Source organism: Lampetra planeri, chromosome 51 (genome assembly GCF_965212315.1).
Source record: "Lampetra planeri chromosome 51, kcLamPlan1.2.h2, whole genome shotgun sequence".
Taxonomy (NCBI): domain Eukaryota; kingdom Metazoa; phylum Chordata; class Hyperoartia; order Petromyzontiformes; family Petromyzontidae; genus Lampetra; species Lampetra planeri.
In genome coordinates, this window is record NC_136157.1 from 1,312,499 (window position 1) to 1,338,315 (window position 25,817).

The 25,817-nt window shown below is 48.1% G+C and overlaps 1 protein-coding gene across 11 annotated transcripts in view; it reads right to left on the reverse strand.

Moving 5' to 3' along the window:
- Positions 1-25,817, reverse strand: part of LOC144734432 (zonadhesin-like) — a 138,692-nt gene that overhangs the window by 5,341 nt on the left and 107,534 nt on the right. For 8 of the 11 annotated variants that reach the window (XM_078616627.1, XM_078616624.1, XM_078616625.1 and 5 more), the window contains 8 exons: positions 21,010-21,140; positions 20,459-20,658; positions 19,684-19,822; positions 17,786-17,899; positions 11,298-11,411; positions 9,315-9,428; positions 8,591-8,690; positions 3,806-6,328 (listed from right to left, as the gene is read on the reverse strand). In XM_078616627.1, the coding sequence (XP_078472753.1) occupies positions 6,019-6,328; positions 8,591-8,690; positions 9,315-9,428; positions 11,298-11,411; positions 17,786-17,899; positions 19,684-19,822; positions 20,459-20,658; positions 21,010-21,140 (1,222 nt within the window). In that variant the 3' untranslated portion in view covers positions 3,806-6,018. Of the gene's footprint in view, positions 1-1,088; positions 1,182-3,510; positions 3,620-3,805; positions 6,329-8,590; positions 8,691-9,314; positions 9,429-11,297; positions 11,412-17,785; positions 17,900-19,683; positions 19,823-20,458; positions 20,659-21,009; positions 21,141-25,817 lie in introns of those variants that run through there. The other 3 variants (XR_013588508.1, XR_013588510.1, XR_013588509.1) reach the window with 1 other exon arrangement.

Here is a 25,817-nt window from a genome sequence, read left to right on the forward strand (position 1 = left end):
GACACACGGGGGCACGCACACACGCGCGCGCGCGCACTCTTTCACACACCTTCGATGAGCACGGATGGCTACGTACCGTGCGAAAGAAGTTCAACATACATACTCTTACTTCCTCACACACACATGTGCGCATGCACACACAAACACTCATTACACCCGCGATTCAGTTTGCAATTGCGAGTTCGCGTTTTAAGTCGATGTTAAAAATATTTCATGGAAGCTAGTTTGCAGGTCCGGGTGTTCGTAGGTGCGGATGTTCGTAAGTCGATGACTGCCTGGGATGTGCAAAGTTACGCAACCTCTCTGGACACGTCAGACCAAGTCCATACGGGCAGCTGGCACTCTCATCGTGGTGTGCGTCTCGCCCTTGCACATTTCACGCGGGGCAGAACCGCTTCTCTCTCGACAGAGCAGTGGCGCAACTTTGTGAAATTCTTTGTACAACCTGTTTGACAGGTGTCATGTGATGGCATTGATAGGACACCGTGGTAATGCAGACTGGAATGTGAACAATGCGATGCTGAAATATGCACCCAATACTCCGCAACCCTAAAACCACGTGGAAGTGGAGTGTGCATCTCAAGGCCGTAATTATAATATATATTAAAATATGCTCAAAACGTCCCCCCAATATAATGCTATAAAATAGATTTCTGTTTATATGATTCTGGTTATGGTTGTACTTTATTAATCCCTCATCTCTGCTATGACATACAATGAAACGAGAAATGGTAAAAAAGAAAAAACAGAGCAATGTAATACAATACACTATTAGACATTATTGCAAAAAGATAAATAAAAAGTCCATCCCATGTGTTAGTGATTTTTTAAAAATATTTTAGGCAGGAAATTATTTTCAAATTTAGATTTAAAAAAATCTGGGGGGGGGGGACCCAGCCCCCCTGGAAGATTTGGTCCCCCCTAATGTTGACTCCATGGCTACGGCCTTGGTGCATCTCATTGCTTCTGTAGTGTCTGGTGTTTAAAATAATTTTGGGCCCCGCGTTAATGTCTCGGCCCATTTAGAGGCCTGTAAATTGGCAGTTTGACTGCGAATGAATAAACAATGGATGTTCAATATTGGTCACCGTAGCATGTGACTTCACTTTCCTCACGAGGGCCGTGAAGGGATTGTCGTGGTGGTGCTGAGTTGTCGATGATGGTGGCGGTCTCTCCTCCCCCTGTAATCACACAGAACACGACGTCGTCGTTGAGCGTGTGTAAGTGTTATGCAATACGGGCAGTCCTCAACTTACAAGCGGGTTCCGTTCCTGAGTCCCGTTCGTACGTCGAACAATTCGTAAGTGGGAATGCAATGATGTGCTGTATTCAACTGCACGCACGGTCAGTTTTTTCAAATGTGTTACGGTTTAACGAAAATGGAAAGCATGATTAAACTCATGTCATTAATTCTAGATTTGAAGCTTTCGTGACTGCAAGGATTCATATTCTTATGTTTTTTTCGGTAAAGTCACGTAGGTAAAAAATTTAAATTAATAAAAGTAAAATAAAAATAAAATAATATAATATTTAAAAAAATATATTTTATTAATTTTAATTTTTTACCTACGTGACTTTACCGAAAAAAACCTAAGAAGACTCATAAGTCATATCGTACATTTGCATGTAATACTGTAATAATTGTGTAATAAATAACACATAAAATAAAGTTACAGGAGTAGAAAACAAATTCAGTTTCATTTTCACTTACCTTGATTCCACAATTGCACGCACACTCACACGGGGACACGCACAACAACAATAAAGATCCCCGTGTAGCCTTCACAGGCTGTTGGGGCAAGTGCTGTTAGCGAGCAGCGCCTCTGATGAAGGCCGGTAGGGCACACGAGGGGGTGGGTGGCCAACACCACGCCCGCCTGTATTTGTCTCCCCAGTAGCGATGTTTACACACCGCACCAGGTACTCATTTGAGGCTGACTCGACCTAGGGGAGGCCCAAGACCCATTCAGATATTCGCCACTGGTGTTGGTCGTGAGCGGGAAGCGAAGTCGGGTCGCCGCATTGGTAGCGCCGCGCGCTAACCATTGCACCACCACTCCCTACAAACACACACACGGGGCACACGCGCGCGTGCACGCACACACGCTCGCGCACTCTTTCACACACGTCCGATGAGCACGGATGGCTACGTACGGTGCGAAAGAAGTTCAAAAACATACTCTTACTTCCTCACACACACATGTGCGCATGCACACACAAACACTCATTACACCCGCGATTCAGTTTGCAATTGCGAGTTCGCGTTTTAAGTCGATGTAAAAAACATTTCGTGGAAGCTAGTTCGCAGGTGCGGGTGTTCGTAGGTGCGGATGTTCGTAAGTCGATGACTGCCTGGGATGTGCAAAGTTACGCAACCTCTCTGGACACGTCAGACCAAGTCTATACGGGCAGCTGGCACTCTCATCGCGGTGTGCGTCTCGCCCTTGCACATTTCACGCGGGGCAGAACCGCTTCTCTCTCGACAGAGCGGTGGGGCAACTTTGTGAAATTCTTTGTACAACCTGTTTGACAGGTGTCATGTGATGGCATTGATAGGACACCGTGGTAATGCAGACTGGATTGTGAATAGTGCGATGCTGAAATATGCACCCAATACTCCGCAAACCTGTAGTGTCTGGTATTTAAAATAATTTTGGGCCCCGCGTTTATGTCTCAGTCCATTTAGAGGCCTGTAAATTGGCAGTTTGACTGCGAATGAATAAACAATGGATGTTCAATAGTGGTCACTGTAGACTGCACTGTAGACTGACTCTAGTGTGAAATCAATTGTAGTAGCAGGCTGTTATAGTTCATTGAGATACAAATTGCCGTTATCAGAGCACCACAAGCATCCAAACAGATCCATTCGTACATGCTGCATCGTGCCCAATTATGACACCCATAACTGTGCCATTGCCGAACACTGAACAGAATTGCTGAGAGCACAGCCGACTTATGAACCCCGTACACGCATGTGGCCCAACGCAAAACGAGACTCGAGCCTGCCTCTCTAGGATGTAGCCATCACGCCTCCCCTGCTCCATCACGCCTCCCCTGCTCCATCACGCGGGCGATGAAGAGGACGCGCTCATCCCTTGTCGGCCCCGGGCCAGCGTTGGAAATTCCACATTCCCATGGTGCGAGCACCCTGCCTAGACTCTAAACTCGCACAGAAACCTGACAATGTTTGACTCGATTATTAAACCACCCGTCCACGTTCGCCTTACCCGCACAACATATCACCTGTGTAATAAAATAACAATGCAACGTCTTTACTTCTAATTAATGTTTGTGCTGTAATTGACCCAGACGCAGTCTGTTGTTTTTTTGCACAAACAACCGCCGTTCGCCACTTCATGACGGTGACTTCACAACGGCGCTTGTGCCAGGCTAGGTGCACATCCACTGCCTCGTCATACGTGCACTTAAACGTGACTGCTTGTGTCCCTCTAATGGCTGAGAGCTTAACAGATATTGCGGTGTGTGCCACAGGCACCCGTGGGTTCTTACCTGGTCCCCCATTGAAGACACCTTCTTGTCCTCCAACAGCAGGCGCTTGGTTGTTAACAAGATGCTGGGCCGATACTCAAGCGACAAATGAGGCTAGAGACCCGTCCGTCTGAATACGGACAGATAAAAAACAATTTCCGCATAGTTCACGTGTCCTGGTTTTACAGGTTTCCGTATACTTGGTCTTTGTGGCGAGTGGCGTGCGCTGCGTGTAAAAGGTAACAGGTTATTCATATTTACCCACCACAGGTGTGCAATTATATCATGAGATAATTACGACAAACTGGGAAAAACATTGGCATGCAACATCGATTTATTATTTTAACGTTTGACAAATGACATTACATGAATCATACCTAATTACATAACTGTTCTGCCTCAGGTTTTCTAAAGTGAAACTTGAAGTGGTGTGGAGCTCAGCCATTTAATGATTTCGCAGAATGCCTCTTGTGCATCTGCCAATCTTTGTAACGTTGTTATTGTTCAGAGGTTCTTGTAAATTGCAATTCCTCCTGTAAAGGCCTCGTTCTTTTCACTTTACAACAATGGGCATTTTCAGAGTAGAGTTTGAGTTTTATTGTGATAAAAACAACATCTTTAGAAACAGTACAGTCGACCATAATCAAGTTTGCATGTAAGAATATTGAGGCCCAATTTGCCATATGGAGTATGCACAGTAATTTGTGAGATGGAAAATTGAACAGATTCGTAGGAACATCTGACGCTATACACGGTTTTTATGTTCTGCAGTCGGTATACGTTTCATCATACTGGCTAGACGCAAAAAACCAGCATAAGGATCAATTGATGCGATGTGAATTTACCCTGGAAAATAAAGCACATTTGCCAAGTGCGTAATATTGTAGCTTTCAAAAATAAGGTAATGCAAACATCTTGACTTCAGTGGCGATATTGATATATTTCGATCAAGTGAAGTGCGTGCATGATACATAGATAACATGACTGTAGCTGCTAGAGATGTACCTCGGGTTGTGTGGATTAAGTGCGGATTGATTGAAGTGCTGTTTGGTTATGCTACGACAGACAACATTAAATGCGATTTTAATGCGAGTTTGTTGTGTTTGAGGAGGTGCCTCTCACTTTACAAACCTCATGCTCATTCCCAAAACACATTTCCACGTTCATCAAATGCATCTCCACTCAATTACACACGTTGTGTTGGGCTTGATGTGACTGGCATTTGAGCAGCCCTGGTCTGTAGCAGGTGGAATAGGTAATCGGATTTTACACAAGCGTGATGCACCTTTAATGATCCACTGAACTATATCCTGTGTAAGTTTGTTAAAATTGGTGCATTTGAGGGAATCGACTGCTCTATGTTGTTCACACATATGCCTGAAATTAAAATAACACCTCTGGACATGACGGGCAAAGAGTATCATTGCTGGATGTGCAACTCTATTGGAAGTTGCATCTTTACTTGTGCAAGGAGTGTGAAATGACGGAAACGTGGCTTTGTTTAGCTGGTTGCAAAGATGGTAATGTGTTTATGTTAATATCAGAGAATATTGTGCACATCATTAGACGGGCTAAGCATTACGTTGCTCTGGTGCGAGGTGAATGTTACTGTAAACTAGCATCAAATGGCTTGTGGGTATTCTTGAATGTCTTATGAAAATTAAATGTATCGTATCTGAATGATGCCATGTTTGTGTTTCTCTTAAGTAGCGAGACGTCATACTGACCATCAAGAACAAAGTGGAAAACCGATTTTATTCGTGAAAATGTTCGCATCTGAATTAACATTCCACGTTTAGGAACCTTGCTGTACTGCAGGATCAGGACCCCTAAGTCACTTGGTTTATTTTATAATTCGGACAGCATTCAAAGCAGAATGAGTAACACCAAGCGGACACTGGTAAACAAATGGTTTTAAAGTTTTTTGTGGGTACGGCTACACGGATTCTATTTCAAAATACAAAATTACTCCATTTTCGAACCCCGCTTAACCACTCTGACAGTCGTCTACACGCATGGAACATGTGATGATATGAGTCCGGTGGGAGCTGTTTGCCCATCACACAAACACTCCTCTGTTGCAATCATAAAACTTCTTATAATACCAACACGCTTGACCAATGTTCAAGTGTGGTTAATATGAACATGCGATATGGGGCATTTGTAGGTTGATTAATTAAGGAAGCGTAGCATTGGACTGTTTAATAAATGTCCTCTTGCCATTAAATGATATTGCTTTTGAATTTTTACTAAACACCTAATTTTAATATTGTGTCTAAAACATCACACATTGTAAGGCATTTAAAACAGAACGCACATATTGTATGATAAAAGGTGTACTTATATTTCATATGCAGCAGTGCAACAGAAGTGAAAACAAATATTCCAGTTGTGTCAGACATAAAATGTAGAAAACATCTGTGCTCGGACAATTTTATTGACGTGGAAAAGTATATGTAAACTTAATCATTGGAACAGACCTTCAGAGTCACCATTAGAACTTGTGTATTACCATTCTGCCATTAAGTGTTAAGAGTGTATTTCGTCGCTCATATTATCGACCGATACAACCAACTCTGTTGAGTACAAGCATTTATTAGTACCCAAATTCGTGTCAGAGGAAGTATCGTTTACATACAATACTGCTGAGCTAGTTTGAGCCAAATGATTGCTCGAAACGGCCAACCGGATTCCCTCAGTCATTTCATCTTTCTCAGGACAAATTGTTTCATATTCATGAGTATCCCAGTCTTCATTGTAGTAGAAATGATCAAATGGAACTTCGTATGTTTCCGATATGCTTGAATCCATCTGAAGCTCAGAATGGTGTGGCTTTTTCCTGCCAAACAAAGTTCAAGTCAGGACTTCTTTCACCATCAAAATAAATTTCATGATTGAAATATCAATCCTCCGTATGGACACAGGGAGAGGTACTGTTGATACATTTTCATGTTGATCAAGTTGAGCCTACAGAGTAGGAATCTATCCGCAGATTCTGACAATCACTGTTACTGGATAAGGGGTCCAGAGATAACTGCAGGGAATTACCAAGGCACAGCTACTTCATTAAGGTGAAGATCAAATGCCCTATAATATAAATTGAAAATAAACTGGCTATTGCGTGTATTGCTCAGTTCCAAATGTCATACATGAAAATTAACCACAAAATAAATAAGGTCATGTGAATTTAATCCGGTGGAAGAGATCATCTCAATAGACTCGATAATGAATACAGGAATTTAATTATCTGGAACAATTGTTTGCTGCTGATGACAATGATGATGATGATGGAGAATTGATGGTTATGGTAAAGATGATAATTAGGAAAAATATATCTATTATATGTTTAAGTTGTAATGATGAGATGTATTCGTGTTACTTATTCAAAAATGTGTATTGTTTTACAAATTATTCATTCTGACAATATTTGATGAGGTACACGCTTGTTGAGAATTGTAGTTCCTTTTCTCCCATCCTTTTTAGTTTTATTCACAAATTGAATAATGAAGTAGCCAATTAAGCAGCTTTGGGTAAGCACGTGTCCACAGAGCAGCATCCTAGATCAATGAGTTGATGGAGACATAGCACACATTTACTCGTAGGAACCTCCTGGTTACACCAGCCCACAGGGGATTATTGTGTCTGTCCGTCCTGCATCCAAAAATGGGAGGGGTGGGGCTGGGTGGAGAGGGGAGGGTGAGGAGGGGCTGGGTGGGGAGGGTAGGGCTGGGTGGGGAGGGTGGGGCTGGGTGGGAGGTGGGAGGGGTGGGGCTGGGTAGGGAGGGGCTGGTCACCCCGTGGTGCCCTTATATAACTCAACGTTTAACCTACTCACGCCGGCTTGTGCCCGCCCTCACAGTCGGCCATTTTTGCGGAATACACCACGCCGCCGTTGACCCTGGCCATTGACCGAGCAACCCAACGTTCCTACCAGCTCCCTCCGTAGGAATGTGTTAAACCAATCTCTCAGAGGGCCCCGTTGTGCGTTGCTGGACATTTGCACTCAAATTTGTCTTAATCGTGGTGAGTGTACTGGCAGTCTATAATGTGGACTGTAGCCTGGTTATTAAGTTTGGTGAGTGTACTGGCAGTCTATAATGTAGACTGTAGCTATGGTTATTAACCTCGGTGAGTGTACTGGCAGTCTATAATGTGGACTGTAGCCTGGTTTACACCATTGGTACCTCATTTGCCAGTAAACAATATGATAATTGGTTTTTTATCCTTTTATCTGGCAACAAAACTAACACCTTTTTTTACGAGGAGTCATGTTTGCATAGACCACAATATCTGCTTCATCGCCCGATGAAGCTGATTGTAATTATCAGCGAAACGTCGTACTCAAAGCGAAATAGCTGTGTGTAATCCCAATTTAATAATTTGCAAGTAATATTGAAGTGTTGGGACGTTTGGCCAATGCAAATTAAATTGTGTGATTTCTTACGCATTTGTTTTGGACTTCTTTCGAGCCGTACGTAGCCAACCGTGCTCATCAGAGGTGCGGGGGAGAAACAACAAACTAGACACAAAAAGTAGTTTTAAAGAAATTAGTTTTCAATTTAGATTTAAAAGTGCATAGCTTCAGTGACTTCCTAATATCGGAAGGAAGAGCGTTCTCGACAGCCAGAGAAGCCATCCAAATACGAGCGATGCAGTGGCCCTTTTTTGTTCGATGGCTAGCATTATGATTCGAGGTTAGGCAGAGTTCCAGAGCTTAGAATGGGTGAGTCATTTTCCTCCAGAGTGAATGTGTGCAGTTTCATGTTATTTTATTAATACTTCATTGTTGAAGGTCTCAGAAGGTGTGTAACCGCTTATCTATATCCGGGAGATCACCAATAGTGCCGATACCTGCGCCCTTCTAGGTTTGCCCCGGAATCTGTGGCTGCCTCTCCTCAGAGATGGGTGGAGCCAGACAGTGAAGGTGGAATAATGGCCGGTGTTGGCACGCTGGTGTGGCGGTGGGATTAGTGGAGCCTTCAGGGTGGGGGTCTGTAAGGCCTTGAAGCAACCAGGTAATAAACAATGCCTTCCCCCCCATTCGATACAGATGATAGAATCACAAACGAGTTATGAGAAAGACACAGTAATTAGTACTGACCTGGATCGTTTTCTTTTGTAGATGACAAAAACAATGACGGCAATGATCAAAACTCCTCCAACAGAGCAAACCACAGCGATGACGATGGTGATGGTATCAACTACAGAACATATACCAAGCACGTTTCAGCAACAAATCACTAGGTAATTTTATTTCTTGAGCAAAAGTGCATCAAAGTTCAAATGAAAAATATCGTTACTCGGTGAAAACTACAAAACATGTTTACAAGAATTAACCACTGTGGTGCATCAAGACTTTTAAAAGTAAGCAACTGAAATATTATATCATGAACAAATACAAGTTACCAATCATGCAAATCCTTTGGCTATGGTTGAGTAGGACACGACACGTTGAGTGTGGGAAGTAATGTATTTCAGAAATAAGACTTACCCTGTATCACAGTTTTCAGGAAATAATCAGATTATTATTGCTGAACTTAACATTCGCTTGAAAGTATGTTTGTAAAGGATATCAGTGGTGCCGGCTCAGGGCTATAAGTATTAGTATTTCATGACAAAGCACTTCCTAAACATTTTATATGAGGTGAGTTTATTGACAAGAATTCGAAATATCAACTTAACAAGACTTAGTAGACCTCATTACTGCATTGCACATCACTTTGGCGAGAAAATAAAAATTGCACCAAGGGTAATGGTATATGTAACATGGTGCACTCCACAATGGAAGAGCAGCATTAATTAGATATCTTCACCGTGTGGGTTACCTTTTTTCTCGCAGTGTTTTCCAGTGTAGGAGGAAGGACACTGGCACACAAGCACGCCATCCTCTACTGTGCACGTGCCTCCATTCTTGCAAGGATTCGAAGCACACAGGTCCACTGTAAAACACAGGATTGTTAAATGCCTTGGAATCAACCACGGTGCATTCCTGTCGTACAATATAATACATATTACATTGCAATGTATTGTTGCACTGACTGCACAGGCTTCCAGCTTCACAAATGATTCAATTCACAATCCTATTGCTAATGCACAAAGCACTTAACTACCTCGCCCCAGCCTACATCAGAGACATGCTATACCCATGTCCCCTCAATGTTTCTATTCCATTCTCGCAAATAGGAGCAATATTTTCAGGAGCTCAATGCCAATGTCGAGGTCTGCTAACCACAAGTGGGCTTCAGGAGAGTTCGTGTATTTGCGCTGTTCCTCCACTGAAGGAGGGCAGACCACAGTGACCTACGATAAGATCCACAGTTTGGATTGCATGGCCATGGTTCCCATGTGGCGGCTTGTCTTTTATGTTCCCTGTTGAAGGTGGCGAGGAGGCCACGTTGAGGGTGTTAGATGGCAGCAACAAGTGTGCAACCATTTATTGTGTCACTCGCCAGCAGCACACTGTCATCAACGTGCGCTTCCTGTAAGGCGATGACGTCAACTTTGTTTTCCCTCAGGTTGATGGCCAGGAAGTCACATTCAGGTCTTGAGAGTCCTTCAATATATAGTTGGTTTCACTTGAAGACTTCATCCGATTGGTTTCTGGCCCTTAGAAGATCCTTTCTTGGCATTTATCTCTGTTCATTATATCTGGATTCGAATGAATGACGTCCATTTCGCCAAGATGAGGGCATTAGTTGTGTTTAAGGTCTCTACGATCTGGGGATGCAGATCTTCTCAGCATTCCCAGACCGAGATGTTCTCCATGTGGCAGCCCCCAGACTCTGGAACTCTCTCCCACGAGATAACAGGTTCTCCGAGTCTTTGGACATTTCTAAAGCGTGTCTTCAATATAATCTATACAATTCCACTTATTCAACTTTACGTTAATTCAACAAATGTCTTTTATCATTTATTTTATTAATTTCCCATATCTCAGTGTTTAATTCAATGGGTTATTGTTATGCGGGGTGTCTGAAAGGTGCTTTATAATTATTATTGTAATTGGGATAGGAAGTGCAACGTGGTCCTTTTCTCTAAGGTCACCATCAAAATAAATTTGCGCAAATGCGACCGACTGACGGGCAAAGCTTTACTGCTGAAAATTTCTATGATTGAAATATTAATCCTCCGTATGGACACAGGGAGAGGTACTATTGATAAATTTTCATGTTAATCAAGTTCAGCCGACAGAGTAGGAATCTATCCGCAGATTCTGACAATCACTGTTACTGGATAAGGGGTCCAGAGATAACTGCAGGGAATTACCAAGGCACGGCTACTTCATTAAGGTGAAGATAAAATGTCCTATAATATGAATTGAAAATAAACTGGCTATTGCGTGTATTGTTCAGGTCCAAATGTCATACATGAAAATTAACCACAAAATAAATAAGGTCATGTGAATTTAATCCGGTGGAAGAGATCATCTCAATAGACTCGATAATGAATACAGGAATTTAATTATCTGGAACAATTGTTTGATGCTGATGACAATGATGATGGAGAATTGATGGTTATGGTAAAGATGATAATTATGAAATATATATATTATATGTTTACGTTTTAATGATGAGATGTATTCATATTACCAATTCTAAAATGTTTATTGTTTTACAAATTATTCATAACATTTCTCACAATATTTGATGAGGAACACTCTTGTTGAGAATTTTAGTTCCTTTTCCCCCATCCATTTTAGTTTTATTCACAAATTGAATAATCAAGTAGCCAATTAAGCAGCTTTGGGTACAAAGCAACATCCTAGATGATTGAGTTGATAGAGACAAAGCACACATTTAAAAACATACCCAGAATCTCGCAGAGGGCCCCGTTGTGCGTTGCTGGACATTTGCACTCAAATTTGTCATTCGTTACCGTGCAGGTTCCTCCATTCTGGCAGGGGTTTGACGCACATGGGTCCACTGCAAGAGAGGCATTGTGAATTTGCAATTCAACTCCAACGTTAACAATGCCAGAACACAAAGCCACCAATTTTTATTTCAAGGCAGTGTTGTTGATGAATGCTTTGAGGTTTTATTATTTGTGCTTGTGCACTATTGCCAACACATCACTAGCAACATTACCAGGTAGTTAGTCTCATTTTAACATACGTCAGGTGGAGCTGCAGTTGGATGCTTACACATTCTCTATTCCGCACTGCTAGTGAGCAGCATACTCTTCAGGAGCCTACAGGCTCCACGTTGTTAATATTACATTGGTTTGTCCGTGTGAGTACAGTTCAGATATCATCACGAAAACTACAAAGCTCCGAAACCAATCGCTATAAACCCACATAACTTACCATTACCAATGCCCAGATATGCATAGTTTCTGACAAGATGTACAGTAAAATACTTTCAAAAAGCTATTTTTTGTGGAATATAACATTGTCCTGCTTACCAGTGCGATGACCACGTGTGTATTAAAAGGTGAGGGTGTGTGATCACCAAACGTGCATGTCTGTGTTTGCATGTGTAGTGAGATAGAACGGTCACTACTGTGTCGGCCCGTACGAGGGCTGGGGGCCCCAAGGGGGTGCCTGGGGGGTCACGTGGTGGAGGGATCCGGACCTTCCCAGAGGTGGGGGAAGGGAGGCGTGGCCTGGACAGAGCCAGCCACGCCTGGGCGGAGTCGGCCACGCCTGGGCGGAGCCGGCCACGCCAAAGCAGATATAAGCGTGGTGTGAACGCAGAGCGAGGCTGTTGTACTGTACTCCGAAGTGAAGACATCATCGGTCGTCAAGTCCCGAGTCGTCGTCCTGGGCCAGGCAGGCCGTTGCCTGCCTGGTCCAGTCTGTGTCGCGTTCCAGAGTGTTAGTGAGTTGAGGGAGGTGGTCACCACCTCATGTACAGTGTTATATTACTTACCGCTTAATAAATAGTGTTGCCTCCAAGCTGCGTGTGTGTGCACCTAATTCGAACCTACTACATTTGGCGTCAGAAGTTGTGGAAATATAAATATTGCTAGGTGTTATCCTAGGGAAGTAAAATGGGAAGACGAAAAACAAATACAAAACTCATCTGGACGCCTTCGTACGACGGGGACGGTGTGACGACCATCCTTCGGACAGCCCCGGGGATGGCAGCCCCGGTGACAGAGAGAGAGATGGCGCTGCACGCGGAGCGGCGGGACTGGCATCGGGAACGGAGCGATGGAGCCGCGGGGAGAGACCCACAGACTCACCACACAGAGACCCATAGACTCACCACACAGAGACCCACAGACTCACCACACACAGAGACCCACAGACTCACCGCACAGAGACCCACAGACACCGTCGTCTCTGCGGGGGCTGGCGGGGGAGGCCCAGGCATGCGGGCCACGCGGTAGGGCCGCCAACTCGGCGGCTGATCGTGGCGCTGTTCCCTCCAACTCGAGGGCTGGTCGGGGCGCGGTTCCCGCCAAAACGCCGCTCCCGCCAACTTGAGGGCTGGTCGGGGCGCGGTTCCCGCCAAAACGCCGCTCCCGCCAACTCGAGGGCTGGTCGGGGCGCGGTTCCCGCCAAAATGCCGCTCCCGCCAACTCGAGGGCTGGTCGGGGCGTGGTTCCCGCCAAAACGCCGCTCCCGCCAACTCGAGGGCTGGTCGGGGCGCGGTTCCCGCCAAAACGCCGCTCCTGCTGCCGAAATGCCGCTCCCGCCGACATCAATGCCTGCAGAGGGGGAGTTCCAGTCTTCTGCTCGAGGGTGGATGGGTTCGCAAGAGCAGGCCGTATTCACCATGCAAGATTCTTCGGGGCGTCCCAGTGCTCCACCTTGCCGCCCTACGCTATTCATGGTTGCCAGGCGAGTCGTGACATGACAAGCACCCGGCCCCAAGGAAAATAATAATATCTTCACCCATCTTACGTGCGCCAGGTTGCGATCGCGGGTGTTTTTTTTTACTCGCTGGTTTGCGGAGCGTGTTCGTCCGGTTGTGTGCGTGATAAATTGACGCGGCTTCCATGCGGGTGTCTGCTTGTAACAGTGTTGTTAAATACGGCGTCGAGATCGGTATCTTCTGGGTGTAGTTAATGATTAATTCGTTGTTTGGTGTCCCGAGCTCCGTTGATATCCTGTAGGTTGCCGTGTTAATGACTCGTGTTGTTACGTCGTTTTGTTGCGAAATCGCCATTGTTATTGTGTATACTGTATGGAGTTTCGCTCGTGATTGTCACGCGTAACTGTCAGAAACTTTGATCGTCATTGTTGCCAATGTACAGACCGTATGGAGCTTTGCTTGAAATTGTTAACAGTGTATGTGTAATGCGGGCGTAAGCGACCTTCCGGATGTGACGTCACGGGGGGGTGGAGTCATGTGACGTGGGAGGAAGGTTCGGGTCCTTAAGGGGGTAAACCGGAAGGAGAAGTCAGTCGGGTTGTGAATGGAAAAGAGTGAGGCCACGCGGGCGAACGAGAGGAGGGGGGCACCGTCGGCCATCGGGAGCCAACCCCGGGGACAGTAGGGAGCTACTGGGTGGTGTGAAGCTGCAGAGAAGTACAGCCAGTAAGGCTGTGTGTTAGAGGCAGCGGTGTGGCTGCCAGGAGTTGCAGGAGCAACGAAGAGGGAGACAGCACGAGGCTGTCAGAGCTGCGGAGTGACCGAGAGAGAGAAGAGCTGCATGAAGTACAGCCAGGGGGGCTGTGTGAGAATAACAGCAGCGGAGCTGCTGTGGTGCTACGGGAGCGACAAGGAACAGCAGCGGGGCTGCTGGTGGTGACTGGAGCGACATCGGAGCCAGCACTGTGGGGACTGAACAAATAGGAGACAGCCGTGTGGGAAATATAGTACGAACCAAATAAAGGACACTGTGCCAGACATCGTGGTCAAGTCTTTTATTACATATGGACTGTTGGGTACTTGCTTGTGATTATTTACTATGTATGGATTGTCTGGAGTATTGATTGTGTGTGTTGCCATGTGGGGACTGGATGCAGCATTGCGCCAAATGATTGACTGTACGAACTTCGTATACTGCATATACTATATTAATCAATTCGGCGATTCTTGGGGTTTGTGTCTAGTTTTTTTGCTCTCAAAATTCGAATGCCCTGAGTCCCATGGTTAATGTTGAAGGGGATTTTGAAATGACAGGTTCGGTTTGTTTCAAACTCACTGGTTGGTTCCTGTCCGTTGTTGCACAGATGATGTCTTTGGTGCGGGAATGCCCCTTGTGTTCTACATGGACCGGGGGTGCGTTTTCGTTAATTGCCGTCAAATTGCGTTGCTCTCTCCACTCGGTTGGTACAGCTGCATGCTGCAATGCGAGTCTCGGAGATGATGTGTACGGATACGGGATGTGAGGTGTATTGTTGTGACCATTGAATATTCGGGATCGTCACAAATTGTGCGTACCTGTTCGGCATTGGATCAGTTCTGTGGGGGATCATAATTCAAATTGTATGTGTTGTGATGGTGTTAAATTGCGATGGTGACATGCTGCCAGGGATTTGGAATTGTGGTGCTGGCTGTCACTTATCTTGGGGCACAGATCCTGACCAGGATGGCCCAGTGAGAGTTGCGTGTCTAACACGAACATTGTGGTCCCGTCATGCTGTGTCTGACGGCTTGACCTGACAGCCCGGAGATCGAGACACTCCGTGGCTTGTCTAGCCTAGTGGGCTGTGCGCTCACATGGCTCAGAGAGTGTGGTCCCATCATGCTGTGTCTGACGGCTTGACCTGACAGCCCGGAGATCGAGACACTCCGTGGTTTGTCTAGCCTAGTGGGCTGTGCGCTCACATGGCTCAGAGAGTGTGGTCCCGTCATGCTGTGTCTGACAGCTTGACCTGACAGCCCGGAGATCGAGACACTCCGTGGCTTGTCTAGCCTAGTGGGCTGTGCGCTCACATGGCTCAGAGAGTGTGGTCCCATCATGCTGTGTCTGATGGCTTGACCTGACGGTCCGGAGAGTGAGACACTCCGAGGCGCGTTGAAAAAGTGGGCTGGAGATTCGTAGTGTTCAGGTGGAGTTGTCCCGTTACGTTGGGACTGTATCCCTCAGTTGTTAGGGTGCATGTTGTGCAGTGAGTGAACGATGGGTCGTCTCAGCTCGGTCGGTACAGCTATATGCTGCGATGCGAGTCTTGGAGAGAGACTGGGTTAAAATCCCCCGATATGGCCGACGCGTGCTACTGGTTGTGATGCCGCGTCGGAAAGGCGGTGGGGTTGTAACATGAAAATTCCCCCCCGATATGGCCGACGGGTGCTACTGGTTGTGACGCCGCATCGGAAAGGCGGTGGCGTGGTAACATGGAAATTCCCCCCCGATATGGCTGACGCTTGGTACTGGTTGTGATGCCGCGTCGGAAAGGCGGTGGGGTGCTAACATGGAAATTCCCCCCCGATATGGCCGACGCGTGCTACTGGTTGTGACGCCGCGTCGGAAAGGCGGTGGGGTTGTAACATGGAAATTCCCCCCCCGATATGGCCGACGCGTGCTACTGGTTGTGATGCCGCGTCGGAAAGGCGGTGGGGTGGTAACATGGAAATTCCCCCCCCGATATGGCCAACGTGCGTGGGTTTTAGGATGGAGACGCCATGTCGGAAAGGCGGGGGGGGGGTGCTATTGGGTGACTGTCATGTCCGAAGAGCGGAGGCGTGTGTTATTTGAGTGAAGCCTCAGGAGGGTTTGGTTCTCGTCACAGGAGGCAGTATCTACCTGGCACCTTGGAGTCGCCGGTTATGCCGACCGGCTACGGACTGGGGGGGGAGGGAGTGGAGCATGCGTCAGCTACTCCTGCTCCTCCTGTTCTTGACTCCTAGGGGGAGGGGCCGTGCCCTTTGGGCCGCTTCTGGTTCCCCAGGCCCGGCCACATGGACTCGTTGAAGACTGGCTGCTCTACATGCCTCTCAGACTCCTTGCTCATTGCCTACGCCGTCATTCCAATGGCCACACTCACATGTCGGTGCATGAGTGATTCTCACGGGGAGGCTGTGCTAGAGCGTAAGTGGGTTAGCCAGTTTTCATGTATATTTGTTGTTAATTCCCCATTTTCTATGCGGTTTCCTTCCTTTCACCCTCGTCGATTCTGTGTATATTACGTGATTGTATTTCTTATCGGTCGCCGGTTATTTATTGATGTTGCTGGTTCGGAGGCACACCTTTTCGATGTTTCACAGTTGTGTTACAGCCGGGGACGGCTGTGTGTTTATACAGGGGGGGGTGATGTAGTGACATAGAACGGTCACTACTGTGTCGGCCCGTACGAGGGCTGGGGGCCCCAAGGGGGTGCCTGGGGGGTCACGTGGTGGAGGGATCCGGACCTTCCCAGAGGTGGGGGAAGGGAGGCGTGGCCTGGACAGAGCCATCCACGACTGGGCGGAGTCGGCCACGCCTGGGCGGAGCCGGCCACGCCAAAGCAGATATAAGCGTGGTGTGAACGCAGAGCGAGGCTGTTGTACTGTACTCCGAAGTGAAGACATCATCGGTCGTCAAGTCCCGAGTCGTCGTTCTGGGCCAGGCAGGCCGTTGCCTGCCTGGTCCAGTCTGTGTCGCGTTCCAGAGTGTTAGTGAGTTGAGGGAGGTGGTCACCACCTCATGTACAGTGTTATATTACTTATCGTTTAATAAATAGTGTTGCCTCCAAGCCGCGTGAGTGTGCACCTAATTCGAACCTACTACACATGTTTCCATGTGTCTATTTCTTTGTACATTAGATTACCCTTACAAAACATGGGCTCCCTGAATGGATTGGCATTTCAGTTTGTTACTGCAGCACGAGGTAAGAGTTGCTATTTTGTGGCTTTAGACTAGATCAGTACTCTTAGAAAAGACAAAGTTGGCAACAGCCTTAAAGAGACAGCCTGGTTTGTGTCTGGTACTCACAGCACATGTCATCGATTTATCAACCAATTACTTATGCACGTGTAAAAGTTGCCAGATGTTTGTGAGGCCATTGTTTTATATTGAGATTTTAATAATTTACTGCAGCGGTCCCCAACCTTTTTGGCATTTCTTGGAAGACAATTTTTTCACGGACGGATGGGGACAGACGGGGACGGGGACGGGGGGGTTCATCATTGGGTCTTTCCACCTTTTGTGGGGTTACCAAAACTGTGACTGAGACAAGAGGCGCGGACGGAAATGGTAAATAAAATAATGGGCGGGCCACGCGCGGACTCACCGCTCACCTCCTGCTGTGCAGCCCGGTTCCTAACAGGCAACGAACCGGTACCGGTCCGCGGCCCGGGAGTTGGGGACCCCTGATTTACTGTATTCATGACAATGAGATTTTTATATATATCGAGATATGTTGTTTGTGAGCAGAATTTGTACGTTGCAGTTAAACATGCAGAATCCACACGGATCCACTCACGTGAAATTTCACAGTTCGTTCCATTGTAGTTGGGAGGACAGGTGCACTCGTACTCAACGCCATTCATTAAGCAGGTGCCTCCATTCTGACAAGGGGATGAGGCACATGGATCGGCTGCAAAAGACAACATTGGGACTTACACAGCATGGCCTGGAATTGCTGTGTCAAAAACGGGCCCGGATTACGTAGATTGTGAAATATACATTTAAAATCAGCAATGCATTTCAATGTTAAGAAGGTAAATTTGCATCTGAAAAGGATTCCCTATCAAGTGTTGCTTACAAATTATTTAAAGCTATTAAGTACATTTCACGTGATGAGGGTCATGCTTTACCAGGGAAGTCATTTTCGACTTTATTCAAATTTGGCCTCATTGTATCACTCCCAAAGAGATTAGTGGCTGAGTCAATCCCTGGTCTAGATTTCCTGCACCATCGATAAGCACAGTTGGCTACGTACGGTGCGGAAGAAGTTTAACGTACATATGTAGTGGCATAACGCGCGCAGGGTGGCAAACAGTGGATCCATTCACGTGCAGGGTTGCAAACAGCGGATGCATTCACGCGTGGGGTTTGCAAACAGTGGGTGCATTTCAGGGCGAGCAGGTGCAAGCGTTAGGACATGGAACAGCCACCAGAGAGGCGCCAGCAATTAGGGGGAAAAGCGGTGATTGGCCGGGTGCATTTGGGGACAGGCAGGTGCAAGCGTGGGAACACGGGGTAGGCGCCGGCGAGACGGGAGATGGAAACGAGAGAGCAAGTGCACGTGGTGCCGCCGAGGCGCCGGCTTAATGGGGGCAACTGAGGACCCTTAATGAGGAGGGGGATATAAGGGGGTGGGCAAAGCAACACAGTGAGTCGGTTGGAGCTGAAGAATCGAGGAGGACAGGAGGCCTGGCACCTTGCCCTCCACACCTCGTCTTCCCCAGCGGTGTTGGCTGAACCCCTGCTGGGGGCACGGATGAGGTAGGAGGTGTGAGAGAAGGCTAACAGGCTAGCAGAGTATTCATTAACAGGCTAGCGGAGTATTAAGTGACAGGCTAGCGGAGCAAGAGAGAGAGTTGGAACAAGAGTGCGTGGTGCTAAGTGTGAGGAGCATCCGTGTGGGATGCGACGAAATAAAGTAACACAGGAGAAAAGCTGAAAGTGTCCGCGTGAATACACCACTACACATATGTAATTGGTTCGATTGTGGCGCACACTCAACTTGGAGGCAACACTATTTATTAACGCATAACAACCAACTGGAACATGATACACAGGGTGGTGACCACCGTTCCTCATCTCACTAACACTCGGGGAATACTACACAGCGTGACCAGGGCAGGGGACGAGCTGCCTGGTCACGGACGAAGGTCGGAGACTTCCAAGACCGCTGATGGCATCTTCATCCCGGGGTTGAACAGCCCCGCTCTCTGTTCACGCCCCGCTTATAACTCCCGTGGCGTGGCCGGCTTAGCCCCAGGCCACGCTCCCCTTCTCGATCCTTCGAGAAGGTCCGGGCCCCCATACACGTGACCCCAAGCTCCCCCCTGGTGCCCCAAAGCCCCCCTTTATCGGGTCACGTGACCTGTTGGGTTCACGCAGAGTGTTTTGGCCTGACACGACCCCTGTGACACCCGCCTACAGCACCCATACCGAGCCAACACAGTAATGACGTCATATATGACTACTCTCGTACAGTCCTGACACAGTAGTGACGTCGTATGTCACTACACATACAAACTCAGAGTAACAACTGTGGGTCAGGTGCTGTTCTCAAGTTACTGCAGGGTGGCTCTCTTCATTGATAATTGTTTAGAATAAAAACCCTACTCCTCCTACCAGCAGAACGCACTTAAAAAGTCAGAGATTGTTTACGTAAAATTTATCAAGCGAGCTATGGTTCGTGATTCTTACCGGCAAAACAGCCGATGGTGAAATTGCTGACGGTACACACTTCCTCTTCAATACAACTATATCTGTTGCATACCAACGTCTCTGTTTTCAGACATTTGCACGACTGTTCACAGGCGGATGTATAGAACTGTTCCCCAACCTTCATTATGCACAAAGGGGCAAACACACACATACACGTCAATCAACATTACACACGTGCAAGATAATGGATTTGGTGTACAAACTTACAATTTTAGATCACAAATGAACGTTGTTAATCGACTTCAGCACATCACTCCACAAACTTGCATGAATACACGTAGGGTAGCAGAGAATATTAACATTCATGACAACAAATTAGGGCACAGCTGGCTCTTGTCAATAATTGTATAATTCACGTCTCTCATACATATCACGCATTCATTCTAAACACACACCTCACAATGCAATGTGCTTCGTGCCCAGAATGCTCAACGTATGAAACATTTCTGCAAAACGAGTAAAACGTGAACCACCAGAAAACATGGAATACTTCTGAATAACAGCATTCCTTGATGTCCACACGTCATTCAGGTTCAGACTGCGAATCCCATCACACACAGATGAAACTTGTCTAGCTTCACATTGGCCTGGTCAGTGCAGCAATCAGTGGGAGGCAGTCATAGCAAGATTCACCAAGGTGAATTTCACAGCTTTCTATTTAAAAGAGCAGGAATGGGATCTTTACTGTATCTGAGTGTATGTATATATAGAGTATATGCCACATGGTTTATCCATTCTTTGTTTGAATCATTACCTCGTGATAGGACTTCTCATAGATGCAGCCGCACTGGGTGTAGGGGACGCAGTCGAAGCCGCTCATCACGAACCCGGGCATGCACTGGCAGCCCTCCACGTCGGGGAGCTCGCATTTCAAAGAAGCGGCCAAGTCTCCACAGGTGGACGGGCAGGCGGACATGCGCTCGACGTAGACGCTGTTTGGAGGGCACGCCGGTTCTGCGTATGCACACACACACGCACGTACCAATGCATACATGGGGCAACATACGTAAAGGCCCCAGCCTTGTGTATGACTTTATGATGTAATATTAATTTGTAGCCCTTCGTCAATGCACTGCCAGATGAAGGCCTCCCCATGATGTGTGGGTCATGCGTGTTGTTGACCATACTTCACCACCCTCCAAAATATACTATGCACTGTTATGAGCAGCGCATTGTCTGTAATAAAATTACAAAGGGTTTATTTGTTTAAAGTACAAGTAACACAACTTTTTTGGCGATCAGGCAATAGGCCAATGTTTTCCAGAAATATTTCCATTTTAAGCAGACATCGGTGATTCATCTCACCACAGCCCGTGTGAATTCTCCAGTTGTTGGGAGTGATGCCCTCCTGTTGGCAGGCTGACGTGTAAACCTCCAGACTGCTGCAGAACAACTCCTTGTCTCCAATGTTTTCGCACAAGTCATACATGCAGTTCCTGAAAAACACATGATACATGCACTCATTATTCTTTGGTTCTTTCAGTAAAGTCACGTAGGTATAAAATATAAAATAAATTAAATCATGTTTTGGGCGCAACACAAGCGTCCGCCATCAGGTGGTTGTCCCACCTGATGATTTAATTTATTTTTTATTTTATACCTACGTGACTTTACCGAAAGAACCAAAGAATATGGATCCTTGCAGTCACGAAAACTTAAAATCTAGCATGTGTAATGTAGTAACTCGGCGGGAGACGACTTCACGGGTAACACACTCTTTATTTTATCAAACTCGTTTACATGTGACTAACACCTACTTTATATCTCGGGTGACAAACACCCACTTAGCTACTTGGCGACTAACGCCCACTGAGCTACTCGGATGACCAACATCCACTTAGTACTCGGGTGACAAACACCCACTTAGCTACTTGGCGACTAACGCCCACTGAGCTACTCGGATGACCAACATCCACTTAGTACTCGGGTGACAAACACCCACTTAGCTACTTGGCGACTAACGCCCACTGAGCTACTCGGATGAGCAACATCCACTTAGTACTCGGGTGACAAACACCCACTTAGCTACTTGGCGACTAACGCCCACTGAGCTACTCGGATGACCAACATCCACTTAGCTACTCGGCGACTAACGCCACTGAGCTACTCGGATGACCAACATCCACCTAGCTACTCGGCGACTAACGCCACTGAGCTACTCGGATGACCAACATCCACTTAGCTACTCGGCGACTAACGCCACTGAGCTACTCGGATGCACTAGGTCTTCAGCTCCGTCTTCGGGTCTTCAACTGGGTAACTCTCCCCGAGTGCTCTCGCGCGTCCCCCTTTATACCCCACCTGCGGACGTCGCTGCGAGCACCCACTTATTCGACCAATCGCCGGGCGCTGGCTACGATCCTCTTTTCCCACATCTCATCGTGCCTCACCACTCACGCCGCGCCGCCCCGTCATCTGTCACTCCCGGCGCGCGCGTCCACACCACGCCCACAACGCGTGCCCAACCCCGCACCCCGCGCCGCCCCGTGATCCATCACTGTCACAGTCGGCGCACGTCAATACCACCACTACATCACCCCCTACCACATAGCTCGCAGCCGCCCCGGCTGCTATAAAAATATACAAACCCCCCTGTGTGCCCCGTAACACAACACAACAACAAGAACAACAACACAACACGACGCGAACACTACCATCCGCAACCCTCAACCAATGCCACCGCGACAATAGAACAATATATACAAACCGGCGAGTGACAATAGCAATGTGTATGCAAAAAAAAATATAAATGGAAAAAAAAAAAAAAAAAAAAAAAAAATTTCTTTCGACTCGTGCAGCGTCCCCTTTTCTTCCGAGCGTCCCTACAACGGGACATTACCCCGGCAGAGGGGAACACCGGGCGAGCTCGGTGTAGAGCAAAAAACGTCTTCATGAAAATTGTTGAGACCTAGCCCGAGTCCGCCTTGCCGGTCCGTCGTACGGCACCAGACGCGGTTGAACGTCCGGTGGTGCCGGCGGGTCAGGAAGACATCGGCCAGGCATCGAGGACTCGTGCGTGCCCCGGGGTTCAGGCTCTCGACGGTCAGCAGCCGTCAAGCCCGAGGCACCGGGTTTTGTTGGGATGACTTGTGGCCCTGGTCGTCGTCCCGACGTGGTCCTGCGGCGCGCTGACGCGGGGCCCGGCACCCGGCTGCGACGTGACCCCGAAGGCCGCAGTTGTAGCAGACGACGGACGTCGTAGGTTTCGGTAGCTCCAGCTTGCGGGGCGAACGTGTGGGCGAACGACCTCCCGTTCTCCACTCCCCCGGACGCGATGCAGCGAAGGCCTGCTCCTGCACCGCAGCTGGCTGAGGTTCGGCGATCGTGGCGGCCAGTGCCGCGTTCCCCGGCCATTTGCAGACGACCCCCGGCTTGCGTTTGAGGACCTCGTACGCGTGAATGCTCGTGGCGATCGCCAGGGAGCAGATATCCCTCTCGTCTGCCACGTTGATGGGGACCCCCAACTCGTGGGCCAACACCAGCAGCTGCTCCGTCACCATGGCGTCCTTCCCCTCCTTATCCATGCGGGGAAAAGCTGCGTCCGCCAAGGCGAGTAGTGCCGTGCGGTAGGCTAGCGTCGTTTCCCCAGCCACCTTCCGCCGATCGTAGAACTGGTGGCGACACGTGGAGGGCGGCCCGAACACCTTCGCCATCAAGTGTAGTGCGGCCTGGAGCGTAGAGCGGGACGACCTTGCAGCAGATGTGAAGGCTGCAAGCGCGTCGTCGTCAAGCATCGCTGGCAACGCACGCAGGGCAGTGGTGTCGGACCACCCCGACATCTCCTGATGAGCGAGGAACCTTCGTTGGAAGGCTCCCCAGTCGCCCCCATCCGCCTTGAACGCCGACAGCGCGGGCAATCTTTGCTGGAGGACCCGATCGTCGTCGACGTCGGAGAGATTTTCCCGCGCTCCGCTGGAGTTGTGTAAAATGTCGGCTCGGTTGTCAGGCGCAAAATGGAGGGCTCCGGCGCGCGCTGATGACGTGGGCTGCGCTGCGCGGAGGTGTCCGGCCACGTGGCGTCCGTCTTTCCCGCCAATCGGTGGCGGCCCCCCAAAAACGGCGGCAACTTCCAGACTTTTGGCGCGAAGCGCCTTTTGGCGGGAATCCTCCAACGTCGCTTCCTCCACGACCCCCGCAGCCGTTTTTTCCGCTCGCCGGAACGGAGATGTCGGCCAAGACAGCGGCGGCGGCGAGTAGCAACTCCGCCAACCGGGAGTGCGCGTCCTGGAGGCTGGTGTCGGAGGCAAGCGGAGCGTCGGCCATCACCGCGAAGTGCTGCATCGGCGGCAACTCCTCGTCCTCTACTCCCGAGGTCGGTGTCCCCGGTACGCCGTCGTCATCCCGACCTCGCTCGTGGGTACGGGTAGTCTTCCTTGTGTCCATACTTCTTGAAGACAGGTTTACTTCTGACGCCAGTTGTAATGTAGTAACTCGGCGGGAGACGACTTCACGGGTAACACACTCTTTATTTTATCAAACTCGTTTACATGTGACTAACACCTACTTTATATCTCGGGTGACAAACACCCACTTAGCTACTTGGCGACTAACGCCCACTGAGCTACTCGGATGACCAACATCCACTTAGTACTCGGGTGACAAACACCCACTTAGCTACTTGGCGACTAACGCCCACTGAGCTACTCGGATGACCAACATCCACTTAGTACTCGGGTGACAAACACCCACTTAGCTACTTGGCGACTAACGCCCACTGAGCTACTCGGATGAGCAACATCCACTTAGTACTCGGGTGACAAACACCCACTTAGCTACTTGGCGACTAACGCCCACTGAGCTACTCGGATGACCAACATCCACTTAGCTACTCGGCGACTAACGCCACTGAGCTACTCGGATGACCAACATCCACCTAGCTACTCGGCGACTAACGCCACTGAGCTACTCGGATGACCAACATCCACTTAGCTACTCGGCGACTAACGCCACTGAGCTACTCGGATGCACTAGGTCTTCAGCTCCGTCTTCGGGTCTTCAACTGGGTAACTCTCCCCGAGTGCTCTCGCGCGTCCCCCTTTATACCCCACCTGCGGACGTCGCTGCGAGCACCCACTTATTCGACCAATCGCCGGGCGCTGGCTACGATCCTCTTTTCCCACATCTCATCGTGCCTCACCACTCACGCCGCGCCGCCCCGTCATCTGTCACTCCCGGCGCGCGCGTCCACACCACGCCCACAACGCGTGCCCAACCCCGCACCCCGCGCCGCCCCGTGATCCATCACTGTCACAGTCGGCGCACGTCAATACCACCACTACACATGCACCAATTACCATGAACAGGTCCCTGTGGGGTGGGCTGGTAGGAACGAACAAATGAATGGCTATAATAAAATGAAATGGCAAAAAATGGCCGCCAATAATTTAATGTAAAAGCTTGAAATTTAAATGTTTCTATTTAAAAACATCAGGGAATGTAACATTGTTAAACATTAACTCCCTTTCACACACGCGAGGGTACAATACGAAGGGAGAGTTTGAGGCCTAGATCTAGGCTTTAGGCCTAGCTGTAGGCTTTAGGCCGCTGTGAGTTAATTTTTAATTTAAATGTTTTAATTAAAAACTATCTCAGGGAATTATAAGGGAATGTTACACTTGTTTAGCCAGGAAAGCCTCACTGGGTCTAAAGGTTTTTGTAGGGTCCTGCCAAGTGTTTGCAGTAGGGGGCGATGTTGCTACACCTAATCGGACATCGGACGGACGATATAATCTATTGTAGGCTGGTTCACTTCGTTCCTACCACTATTATTCTGCAAATACAGTTATGCACAAACTATCCTTATAGCACCTCCAACAAAAAATATAATTTACGATTGTCGGTATGTAAACACGTAATTTTCAAACTTCATAAGAAAATATTTTCATCCCTTTGTCATTTGTGGCAATGTTTAATATCAGTGGCGAGTGATATCTGAACCTGTCCTGGGCCACCCTTCACCAACCCACACTGACCAGCGCGGTGAAGTATGGTCAAGTAAAATCCATGATCAACAGGCCATGGGGAAGCCTTTTTCCAGTAGCGGATTCACAAAGGGCTGTATATGAATTAATGTAATTATATCAGCTAACTCAACTGAACCAGGTGTTTACAAG